Source organism: Epinephelus fuscoguttatus, linkage group LG8, assembly GCF_011397635.1.
Source record: "Epinephelus fuscoguttatus linkage group LG8, E.fuscoguttatus.final_Chr_v1".
Taxonomy (NCBI): domain Eukaryota; kingdom Metazoa; phylum Chordata; class Actinopteri; order Perciformes; family Serranidae; genus Epinephelus; species Epinephelus fuscoguttatus.
In genome coordinates, this window is record NC_064759.1 from 22,700,357 (window position 1) to 22,713,608 (window position 13,252).

At 42.3% G+C, this 13,252-nt stretch overlaps 1 protein-coding gene across 2 annotated transcripts in view; it reads left to right on the forward strand.

Annotated features, from left to right (window-relative positions):
• Positions 1-812: 812 nt before the first annotated feature.
• Positions 813-13,252, forward strand: part of nkd2b (NKD inhibitor of WNT signaling pathway 2b) — a 29,919-nt gene continuing 17,479 nt past the window's right edge. For both annotated transcript variants that reach the window (XM_049584726.1, XM_049584727.1), the window contains exons 1-3: positions 813-1,101; positions 1,208-1,234; positions 1,340-1,431. In XM_049584726.1, coding sequence (XP_049440683.1) covers positions 1,077-1,101; positions 1,208-1,234; positions 1,340-1,431 — 144 coding nt within the window. In that variant the 5' untranslated portion in view covers positions 813-1,076. The remainder of the gene's footprint in view (positions 1,102-1,207; positions 1,235-1,339; positions 1,432-13,252) is intronic.

Sequence of the window (13,252 nt, forward strand, 5' to 3'; positions counted from 1 at the left end):
AAGGCCCAGTGTGTAGGTTTTAGTGCCATCTAGTGGTGAGGTTGCAGATTTGAAACTTCTCCTGTGTGCCAGGCACGTACAAGAACTAAAAATGCTAATGACCCTACCTAAAGCTATTGTTTTTGTTTTTGTTTTTTTTTTAATTTAATTTTTGTACATTCTGGGTTACTGCATTAAGAAACATGCGTTCAACATGGTGGCAAAAAAAAGTCGAAGCCCTGCTCCTTATAAACAACTCATTCCAAGGTAACGAAAACACAGCAGGTCTCATTTTCAGCGGTCTATAAACATATTTATGCATATTATACACCATCTCTGCCAATAGCGGTCCATAAATCCTACACCCTGGGCTTTAAACTTGAGCTGGCACTGGCAGCAACTTGTGTATTTGTTGTCATTTTGCACACTCTGTAAAGACTAAGTGAATAATAAGCTGTTTAAAACAATGATTTGGCCCATAATAATCAGCACAATGTGATTGCTGCAACCCTCACTGAATGAAGAATTGGAAATGCTTCATTATAGTTAACTAGATTTGTGATCAAATGGATTTTAATCATCCATGTTCGCTTATGGCAAGCTGTTTGGAACCACCTTTTTTTAAAAAAATATATAAATAAATAAAATAAAATAAAATAATAATTCTACGGATATTTTGGACATTGGGTTGATACACTGCTTGCAACGTTTTCATCAATATTGACATTTCATTTTGAAAGGCACTAACCGGAAGTACCGTCCCTGCTCGCTCTGTCTTGACGCTGCCGTGATCTCTTGCTCTTGAAAGCGCTTCCACTCTCAGTTGGACTGAAGGGAAGTCTGGAGACAGACAGCGAGTGCTGCCCTGTCTCCTCCACAGAGCTTTTACATTTATTATTCACAGATTCATTTCGCCTCTGCACGCGCACAACTGATGCTTCAATGAACACGCGACTTTATTACCTGCCTCTGGATGAAGTTGGAGTTTTCTTCCTGCAGAACAAACACAATGTGACCATGCTGAAGCAGTGACTGCGTTATCCTTGTCCGATATCGGAGTATACCTTTATTGATCCGGGGGGGAGAGGGACGTGAGCATGGGAAAACTTCAGTCAAAACATGGTGAGAAAAGTTTGTCATCATTGAATAACAACATGTTAAAGTATTTCTATTATAGTCTTATAATAAACTAACGATTGTCTGTTTTGCATCCTTCTCTCTGATAAAGCGTGTAAGCGCAGAGAAAACCCTGAAGGTGAGGATTTTGTTATATTAGGGTTAATAAATGATGATAATAAGATAAAGTAGGTTGAGTTTAAGGTGTGTATGTGCTGATCGGTGTGTTTCCTCCGTGTCTCAGGAGACAGTTTTGTTGTAAACGCTTTCCTCCGGAGAGGGATGGAGGAATGTGAGAGGTACAGCGCGACGGATCAGAAGCTGAAGAACATGCAGGTATAAGGCATTCATCTTCTCTTTAATTTTAAGTCATTGCAAGTAAATGAAAAGACTGCACGGCTAGTAAGTTTACTCTTAATGACAAGTCCGACTGTGTGCAAGCTTTTATTCTTAACTCCGTGCATTTCCAAGAGTTACACAAAAATGAGCGCCCATAAAATCAGAGATGGTTTATGTTGGCAAAGATATTTCTTTGATCCTGTTCTGTCTGAATTGTCATTTTTCAAGCTGCATGTGAAACATTCATGTTCACTTTTACTTGAACATAATTCATTATTGGAAAAAGACTGTGCCAGGTGTGTGTGTGTGTGTGTGTGAGTGTGTGTTTGCTGATGAGATGAGCCTGTCAAGCACTTCAAAGTTGTCTGGTTGAAGCTGTTACATTCCCTCTTCTTGAAAGATGAGCTGAGAACATCTTGACTTGAGGGGAAGGCAAACTGTATTCATAAGCATGTGTGAAGACACGCCGATGTCTTTGCAAAGTTGTAGGCTTGTTGTTCTTTCTGTCATGTCTGGCTCCGGCACAACACTGCAGCGGTTATTCCCCTGCCAGAATCACTGGATGGGTTATGACAGCCATGAGCCCCGTGTGTGAAGCGGCTTGGCAAAGCTGCACACACATATATACACACACACGCTGAGAGAGACACACAGGCTGGATGGAAAGGTAGTCGTTTCTCAGACTGAGGGATATAACGTTTGCTCTTGTGGCTGCTGGCATCATGACTCAGGGCTGTGTCTTTTTCCTCAATGCCTCCCATTCTAGTGCAGCTCCCAGTGGGCAGCCCTCCGTAGCATAACATTACATCACTTCAATTAGTGTGTCGTTTTTTGAGAGGTACAAGAGTCCCGCGCTCGCAGACAGAACACTGCGAGAAGTTCACACAGAGGTACTGACAATCTTGTGAGGTGGGTGGCTGTAATAGTGGAAGAGTTATGGATTATATCAGGGCTATAAACCGCCCACTCATGGCAAATTAAAAGAGAACTTTACTCTGCTTCAGAGGAGTCTGAGTTCACACTCCCCTCAAGGAAAACCACCAAAGGCTTGAACTTGGCACTTATTAGTAGGTGGGTCCCACCCTCGCTTCTATCAAAGTCAGGCCCCTGATTTATTTTGTGTCATTAGTTGGTTACATTAGAGGCTCCTTCACAGACCAGAACTGGATAACTATCAGCATTTAGCTAACCAGCCCATTACTCTTCCTGTTTGCTTTGCTTTGAGACTAATTTGGGATTGGTTTAGAGGAGGTGGACCAAGGTAAATGCACTCACATCTGTGACATCCTGGTCTTGATATGTACTGAGGGTAAAATATTGCAAAGGAAATAGCAAGTAATACTTTTTAAGGCAGAAAATAACATCATAATGACATTTTATTTGCATTTCCACTTACTCCTGCAATGTTCTTTTTGCCATATCATACAGGCTGTATGTTTTACATATTTTTTTGTGCTGGATGTAACAAAACTCAAAGCATGATACTAAGTAGAGATGAAATGCTAACTTCTTTAATTGAAAATGTTTTGAGAAATACTTTGCTAATAATTAATTGATACATCATTTAGGTCATTTTTCAAGCAAAAAATTCAAACATTTTGTATTTTTAGCTTCTCAGTCGTGAGAATTTGATGCTTTTTATTTGTCTCATATGACATATCTTTGGATTTTGGACTGTTGGTTGCATAAAACAAGCAATTTTGGGCTTTGGGAAATGGTACTGGGTTTTTATTTCAGAATTTTCTGGCATTTTATAAACCAAACAATACTTGATTACAAGGGCATTGATTTTGTTTCACAAATATGAAACTCCTCCTGCAAATTTTGAGCGTTAAACACTTAATTTCCTGCATTCTGGTGAATTTTATCCACGAATATCAAAGCCCTCTGCTACTACGTTTTTTATTGGCGGCGACAAACTCATTCATTCATCTTCTAACCGCTTCATCCTCTTGAGGGTCGCGGGGGGGCTGGAGCCTATCCCAGCTACATCGGGCGAGAGGCAGGGTACACCCTGGACAGGTCGCCAGACTATCGCAGGGCTGACACATAGAGACAAACAAACATTCACACCTATGGACAATTTAGAGTTACCCCAATCTGCATGTCTTTGGACTGTGGGAGGAAGCCGGAGTACCCGGAGAGAACCCACGCTGACATGGGGAGAACATGCAAACTCCGCACAGAAGGGCTCCCACGCCCGGGATCGAACCGGCAACCCTCTTGCTGTGAGGCGAGAGTGCTAACCACCACACCACCGTGCCGCCTGCAACAAACTCACATATTCTAAATATTAAGGGGTGTGTGTCCTCTGCTCCGCCCCCCCGAAATTGACACCTATTCATTAATGTTAAAATAATGTGCAGATTAACTGATAATGAACATATTGATTAGTTGCAGCTCTAACGCAAAGTATCAAATGCCAAACAATTCAGTATCATGAGTGAAACTGATACTATGAGGATACAGAGGCAATATGTGACAGCCTGTTTGTATACAGTGACAGATCTGTTCACGCTGTTTGAAATCAGCCTATGCTTACATTAATGTAAAGATGGATGATGTCCCCATGGATGTTTCTCTTGCTGTATAGTTTCCAATCCTACAGACTTTCAGCACAGATAGAATTTATCTCTGCTGCAAGATGGTAACGCCATTTCCTCTTCTGATCCTGCATACTGTTAATTAATACCTCTCCAAGATCGGATTACATTGTCACATTTCCAGATATAATTATTGGATTACGAGTTCTTAGATGTCTGGGATTTAGACCGTGATTAAACAAGTCCAAGTCAAATAGAAAATGGCAGTAATTATATCATTTTTTTAAGAGGATTTGAAGTTGTTAGATGATTTCAGTCACATTTTCGCCTCATATAGCTCTCTGGTTTCACCAACTATTCCTGGTTGATGAGCAGCAGAGACAGTTAAAATTACTTATGATTTTGTACAGGAGGAAATTGGCCAAACATGCTGTTTAGCTTTGACCATCCCCCTCCTCATTGTCAAATGGGGGAGTAGGATTCCTGAGCTGTCTGGCTGCGACTTCAAAGCACAGAGCTGGGAGTTATAAAAGGGCTCTGATATCAGTGGAGCCTCCGAACCCTCACCCCTCTATCCCCCTGCCCTGTCCTGGGGGATGGGCTGAAGGATGGAGTACAACCAGGAGAAGAAAAAAAACAAGCGCTAACATCAGTTTGTGTAAACCTGTGAATCTCCTCAGTGAAGCAGTCATTTCTATTCAGCAAACTGTGAATGCTTTGCAGTGCTTTGGCGAGAAATAACAAAAGATCAAAGGGTGCAAAGACCTGTTTAAATATTGATATTCCTGCAAACTGTGATTCAAGATTGCAGCTGGCTTGTTGCCGTCAGTATGTAACCCTATACGCTCCTTTAAGAGTGGTATTAGCTGACAAAGAGAGCGTGATTCAGCAGGATGACTTGGCTCATCCTGGCTACAGTCATCACGCTTTTTGACATTTCTCTGCAGGTGCTTGAGACACGTCTTTCCCGTCCAAGCACCTGGTGTAATATAGAAATATTACAGGTGAGATCAAAGTGGGAGTCCAAGGATAATCGTCCACCTCACCCTCCAAAAATGAGTCTAGTCTGCGGTTATTGAATATATAAAATATATAAAAAACTCCAAACTCTGTACTTATCCAAACCTGCGTTCGTTAGTGGAAGAGCTCTGTGAAGGTTCACTGTGTTTCACCTCTGGAAACATCAACACATCAACAGTCCAGATCCTCACACACACACACACACACACACACAACCACAGTGCTTCATTTTGGAGCTTCAAACAGACATGCTTGGATGCCCAAATAATGACAGGCTAATTCAGCCTTTCAGCACCATCTTTTGTCTCAAAGCTTCCCACAGACTTGGCCTGTGAAGAGGGAGTGTGTCAACATTTTAAATTCCACAACAAAGACCTTTATTATTCCACTTTGAAAGGTTAATAATATCACACTTGAAGTTAAAAAGGCTCGGTTAGGGATTCGGCTGGATGCGACGAAGTGCCAAAAGGGCTGAGACACAAATTTATTTTGACTTGCGGAGAGTTACACAGCACTCACCCCTCAATAATAAATTTAGTTTAAGAGCAGAGTTCCCAAGCAGCTCACTCAACTAATTGTAAGCTAATGTTTTTTTAACATTCATTTGGAATCTGTGAATAAGACTTTCCCCTTATATAAAAATCCTCATTTGGCGATTCTGCTCAAAATGGATGTTTTGTTTGGACAGTTTTAGCTGCTGGGCATTTGGGGATATCTTCTAGTCACCATGTTCATTTTGAGTTAGCAGTATTTGATTTGGAGCTGAGGCTGGGATATCTGTGTAATCTTAAGGCTGTGGCCCTAAATGACATTTTATTTTTCAGTGCAAGTTTAAAATTGAGGTCATATCTGTTTTTGAGTTGTGTGCAGTGGATACAATCCTGGAGCTCCTGCAACTACTTGAAGATTTCTTTTAAGAAATATCCCATCAGCAACATCTCATGACTTTTCCCTTCTGCCTATCTTATGAACACAAATGACTACAAAAAGCCCATCCCTGATGCAGCACTACCAGGGTGCAATAGCCTACATGGTGGAGAGGAGACAAAAAGGTGTGCTTATATATGTACTGCTTTTGAAGGGACTTGAAGGCATTTGGAGAGTTTGTTTTTTTCCACCCCTTCTTTTTTTTTCTTTTTTTTGGAAATTGGCTTCACAAGAAGGCGAGCTGTGAGCCTTCATCTCTGAATGAAAAGCATGTGGCTGGCATCCAGAACAGCGGGGTCTTTCAGCACGGCCCCGGCAGACATCTGTTCCTGGTTTGTACAGCAAAATCCTGGAGCAGGGAGAGGGGCTGTGGTGGGAGGGGGGTGGTGGGGAAGAGGAAAAGAGGAGGAGGAGGAGGAATTGGGGGGTTTAAGGGTGATTTTTTTTTCATGGGGGAGATATTTGAGGGGTTTTAAAGGTAGTGGGGGAAGGGGAGTAATGGAGAGACTCATCCGCCTTGTCCCTTGCATTGTCTGGGGGGGGGGGCAGGAGCTGACCATTGATCTCACCGCCAAATCACCAAATCACACCGCTCTCTTGGGCCTCTTCTTTCTATGTTGGCTGCCATTTGTCCAGAACAAACATTCATCTCTCTGTCAGCGTAAACATCATCACCTGGTTGGCTCCGACACTTGTCACAAATGCGAGATGCTAGTTTTAGCCGTTCTTTCATGTTGGAGTGTTTAAGTGCGTATCACCACATGGCTTCGCCTGTGAGTCAGAGGTCGAGTCCCTCTCAGTCTGTCTGTGTTTGCGAGTGAATGACTGAGTGAGAGGCAGAGAGTGGTTTGTGTGGCCTGGGCCCTAATGGAGAAAGACATTAGAAACACTGCAGGCAGATTAAATGTTTATTTTTCTGAGGATATTTATACGGCCTGAAGTACTTTGAAGGAGTTTGCTCACTTTCACCCTAATTCCCCTGTGACCTGCACTCATGAAGGGAGCAAGGCCTCTCTCTGGGCATCAGGAGGAATCTGAGTCATCACACATTGGCTCACAATCTGTCAGCACAAACCAGGGCTGGATTTATTTATCAAGAGGCGTCTGGGATAAAATGAACCGTGGGCCCCCATTAATCCTCCCACCCCTTTGATTTTTGGGTCCAAATTACATTTTTACACAGGGCCTGAGTTTAGGATAAATCCCGAGGCCACCTTTAGTATCATAATATTTTGATTTTTATTGTGCTGTAGTGATGCATTTTACCAAACAAATTTGCGCTTACAATTATCAAATTTTTTGCATGCATTTTCATATTACGTACCATTAATTCGTACTGTGCCGAGGTACAATTGCCAATCCTGTCCACTATCCTGCCGCTCAGCTTTCACGATTTATGCTGTCCTGTACCCAAGTACACTGCAGCCATCATCTACATGACATTTTTGTTGTGCTACAGCAAAGAAAAGGGTGCCGCAGACTGACACTGCTGCCCTAAGAGCTGCCATCAGTGGGGACCAGCGTAGCAGTGAGGCGAAGCTCTACTTCTAGCCAGAGGAGGTGCTGCTACTACTGTCAGGCACAGAGCGCTCCACCTCTTGTCGGAGCTCCAACTGGAGGTTGAAGGCAACAGAGAACCCGGTTCTGGGTCTGTCTGTGGCAGGCTGTGCTGCCCTCTGATATAGAGGCATCAGTATTGAATTGAGACTGTTGCATAACCTGACAAAAACTCCTTTTAGTGGCCCTTAATAGCAGTCCACATCTGTGTTTTGGTGCAGTTGGTGTTTACAAGTACCATTCTGAAGAACACATCAACCATACTCAGGAAAACCTTTTCAAGTGGAATTGGGCACAGATCAGCATACCACGTCTTGGTTATCGTACACTAATCAGCAACTGGTCTTTGGGGTCAAGTGTACTCAGATCTGGGTCCCTAATGGTCACTCAGAGAACCTGATGTCACCTATTTTATCCAGTTGGTAATCTAGAGAGTTAAACATTTGGGAAGTATGTTTATTTCCCTCTCTTGCATCCTCCTCTCTGAGTTAGATCAGATTAGAAGATTGATAGCACTCTTATATCTGTACAGACAAATATGAAGCTACAGCCAGCAGCTTATCTTAGCGTAAAGATTGTAAACGGCTAACCTGACTACAAACCACCTACAAGCACATCTAAAGGTGCTTTCAGACAGCGAGTGGTTGCCACTGTCTGAGAGCACCTTAAGGCCACATTCAGACCAACAGTCTGAAAAAACACAGCTCTCTCATTCATGTGAATGGATTCAGTCCGGTGGTGCAGCCGGGTTGCCAAAGTAGTGCCCTCCAGCAAAACAAAACAAAACAAAAAATGCAGGGTTGCCCAAAAGAAAAAGTTGAACTTGGCTCAAGATTTGATGCAATGCAGCGCCATTTGGCAAAGTTCTGAATTAACCAATCACAAACATGCAAGATAACATTCCTGGTGGATTACTGTGATCACTGTATTTCCACTGTTTACCTTGCTATCTTCAAAACATTATGAAACAACACACCCCCACCGATGCATGTCAAGATCATTACTTAACACGTTACATCTCGTTTGGTTGGGAAGTCACATGTCCTGCTAAAAAATAGTCCCCGAAAAAGAGATGTGACATGTAAATTTTTGTTACCTTCGACAGAGTCAGTCAACTGTTTTCCCCTGTTTATGGTCTTAGTGCAAAGCTTAGCTTACCAGGTCCTGGCCTTAGCTTCATATTTACTGTACAGACATGACAGTGATATCAGTCAATAATATAAGCATGTTATATAGCATATAAATGCCTATTCTGCCAAGGGTATCATAAAAGAATAGGCGTATCAAAATACACATAACACACAACAGCATTTTATCCACATGGCATATTGGTATATGAATGTAGATTTCTCTTACAGGTCCAAAGAGAATAGTATATATTTAGACAAGAGAAATGACAGTCGCTTCCTTCATTAGTGGAGCTCTTATCTGCAGACATATGGAATGAAGCTCTGTCGCCTTTGGAGCTATCTCCCTCCCATCATCGCTGCTTTGAAGTCGCTTCTTGTCACTGCTTTTCATGATATTTATGAGATATCTGATTGAGCGCTTCAGAGAGATCAGCACAGGCGCAGATTGCAGCAAGCCACCAAGCATGCAATTATATGTGAATATCTTAACTTCCTGAGTGGAGCCCCTCCCAGGTTTTCAGTGACATGACATGACCTAGACGTGCATGGTCAGTGATGACAGCAGGGAGACCTCACTTCCCCTTCATGGTTAGAGTGCTGGTGGCTGTTTGGGGCAGCCCCGCCTAGGGTTAACACTGGTCTGTGTCTTTGCTCTCGCTCCCTGCCAGGGGAAAGAAAATACCTGAAGCTGGAGCCCAGTGCTTAGCGCTGACATTTTTGGCAAAGGCTGCTGGATCCAAGTCTGTGTTTGATCTTATGCTTCTCCCAGCCAAGTAAAACACCGGGAGACTCAAAGGTTATTACATTTTAGTGTGTAAGGTATGTTTCCACATAAACCCCTGTTCCCCCTTAGAAAGCTTTAGCTCTTTTCCAAGTGGACTTCATTTTGCAAGCCTTAGAGCAGCCAGGGGAATATCATATTTTTTCAGTTATGGTTGTTGGTGGTGTTATTATATGCTATCATTATAGTCATTGTTAATTGATTACATTGTTTAAACTACATCCTCAGTGAGCGTAGAGTGCATGTGCGGAGCTCAGGGAGGACATAGAGAGCGTCAATGTATAACTGGAACATTATCAGAAGAGGCATTTCAGATCTATGTTTGCTCAATATTTTGTTGCTTTAAATATTTGCAGATTGAAAGGGAGACTGAGGTTTCGCTTGTTTGTTTAAAGAGGACAGGGGATTCCTCTTTTGGACATGGGTTTGTTATCCTATGAATTCAGCCAGTGGAAACTTGAGATTGTCTCCACAAAGGTCAGATGCTGACCTGACATATATTCCACAAGACAAGCACAGAGGGGAAACTAAATAGCAGTGTGCAGCACAATAGCCTAATAGATATGAATGACTTAGTACATAAATCCTTGGCATGGATACCTCTACTTTTGTTGTGCGCGTAAGAAAAAAAATACATACAATCTCAACAAAAATGGTGTTAAACATAACCCAAAAACGTCTCTTCGGTTCATAATCATAGGGGAACCTATTTTGGTGTTACATGGCACCCATCTTTTAAAGGTTCTATGCAGCACCTTTGTCAGATAGTGCTATATAGAGCCATTAGAGGTGCCACATAGCACGACATTGTTTTTAAATTTTTGAGCCTGGGTGCCCTTGAGTAATGACAGATAATAGCATTAATTATAATTATGTTATATAATAATTTTACTTTAAATATGAATAATTGTCAGTTATTTCTTATGAAATGTTGCCGTAAAAGATTCAGAATCCTAGACTTAATACTTGCTGATAAACACAATAGGTTCTCTTTTCAAACCTGCAATTTTTGTCATGCATATGGGGCCAAGAAGTTTAAAGTCACTGTTTCAATGTGTTATCTTCTGGAAATACACTAGCCATATTTACACTGCCTGGTTAAAGCGGGAATATTGTGTAATGTTCTGTATGTAAGGTATGATAGCGGAAAGGGGGGGCAGGGATGTCTTGCCTCTTAGCAGGGAACAGAGGTAGTAACAGTCCCGTAATGAGGTCTGTGTAAAATGTAAAACCAGAAAGGCATTACCAAAGGTGGAACGGGTGTGACGTTTTGATTACGTATTACGATGACCCACCACACGAGGTTAAAAAGCCGCTGTTAGCAGTTAGTGGCTAACTCAGAGAAGAAGAACAGTGGTCGTAAATGTCTTTAAAGTGGGAAAACAATGAGATTCGGAAGATTCTCACCCTCTTAGCAGAGGACGAAATCAACCACCTTATAACCAACAGTAGTTGATTGTGATTGACATGTTATGCCATTGTTGTTGTTTAGAAAGTGCTACCGACATGTATGTTAAATATCACACGAGAGGCCAACGCTGTTGTTACATGTCACGCCCATCACATCTCTTTTGGCTGGGATGCAGTGTATAATCACACACTGGAGCTGAATGATGCTGCCGTCGTTTGGTTCTGTGTGAAAATGCAAAGGAGGCATAAAGAAGGGGCTTTGTAGCGGCCCTAAAGCATGATCTCTGTGTAAGAAGGGTTACTGTTTGTATGGCATTTTAATGTGGTGTTGTATTCTTTCCTCAGTAAATTAAATTAAACTAAGCAAACAAACAAACCAGTGGAGAACCTCTAGAGAACAATACAGGGGCTTAAAAGATTCTCCACCTGCTCTTCAGCGTAGTTTATTTTATTTTATGGGTGACAGAACCAGCGGAGAATCTCTAAAGAACCATAGAGGGGCTTAAAAAGTTTTGGGTGTCACGGCAGTGCTATAAAGCACCTAAACCCATGCCACAGAACCAACATTTTTCAGAGGACATATAATCTCCAAAATGTGTTAAAAATTGAGTTGGACCTTTGTGTTTTCATCAACACTTCTTATGTTGTGATGCTGCATGCATCATCTTTTGGCCCTTTGGTGGATTACATCCACTTTCTTTGTTGTTCATGTATTAAAAGCAGTCAGAGTCACCCCTGAATGCTTCGAAACTGCGTTCTTGCTCCACATTCCTGAACCTGATGCCCTGCTAGGTTCGAGACTGAAGAGTGAAACACCACACACCACAAACCCTGGCTTCCTGTATGCTAAAAAAAAAAAAAAAAAAAAAAAAAAAGCACAGTGGACAGAGGGCACTCAGAGCTGCTGGCGTTGTTGCTCATTGTTGTGATATTGTGCTGTTTAAGGCCTCTACTTTCCTAAGTTTTCTTTACATGAAGATCAAGCATTCTGCAAAGGTGTTATGCTCATGGTTTATGCTCCAGGTGTCCCATGTGAGATTTAGGAGCATTGCTCAGATTCAAGTGTTTATTCCATACAAGGCACCAATACCTGAAGTTCATTCTGACAACACAAAAATGTGGAATTTATGGCAGAACTTTGCTCATAGGTGAACAAATTTTACACAACATCCATCTTCCTGTCCTCCAGTTTCATATACAGAATGCCATAGCACAACATTTATCAAACATATCCAAACCCAGACCGGAGTTAGGCATCTTTCTCCTCTGCTCTGAGCTGAGCCTCCCCCTCTTTGGGACCCCAAGCCTGCACATGTGTAGGTATCGCTATTACTCAGCTCATAAAACGCCACAGTCCCATCTGAAAGTGGTTAGCTGTTGAAACACACTAGCAGCTTCAAAGCTTGGATCCAGGCTCTGCAGACAGCACAGGCCTGGCCCGTCCTTCTGCACATCACATTCCTCTCCGATGGGGAATGGCTGCAAACTTGCTTTTGTTACACAAACCTGTTCCCGTCATCAAAACCCTCAATGGGTCTCCATTAAAAGGAAGTGGTTTATTTTTGTCATGGGTGGTAGTTTTTCTGGGGAATTAAATTCGGGAAGGAATGACTGCAGAGTGATTGTTGAGGAGAAATATGAAAACAGCAGCTCTAACAGTCTGCGTTGGTGTATTTATACACCGAAGCACCTTTTGTACTTTTTCTATATGTGACAAAAAGGGAGGGAGAGGATGAAACGGTGCTGAAAGAGGCCACTGTTCTCATTTCCTCTGAAGGCAGCCTTCTTTTCTTCCCCCACCCATTTCTTTCCTAAGCCCCGTCCACTTCAAAAGCTGACCTGGCCCTGTGTGTGCCATGTAACTTGTTTACCTAAAGGCTCATTTCAAATAAACAGCAGTTCTCCTTGAGATGCCTGCCCCCCTCACTGAGAGCCTTTCAAAGACACCATCTGCTTGTAGGAGGTGCTTCACTAAGAAAACGCTCTCTTCTAAATCAGGATTTTATTTCATGATATTGCTGCTGGGTGACTTTTGTTGCAGGTAGCTTTACAAAAAGCTTACAGTGTACCAAATGTGCTAAAACAGTGTCGGAAAGTAAGACCTTTAGCACATAGAAAATCTGCCTTTGAAAGTTTACAGCAACAGTGACGATTTAAGCAGCAGATTTGCCAATAAATAAATATAGCACGATCTTAGATATGGGCGTCCCCTCCAAGGTCTTTCTCTATAAGCAGCACCTACTTCTTCATGTTGATAGGGGCTGACTGATCCTATCGCTTCAAGAATGCCAGTGTATCAGAATATCTGAACTTTTACCCCCAGTGTCATGTGCTCGGCTTTGAGCACTACTCTGTCCTGGCAGCACCTGATTATCTCATAGCTTTAAAGGTGTTATTGCACATCAGCCTCTTCAGCTTTTTGAAGCATAAAACGTCTTTCAAGCACTTTT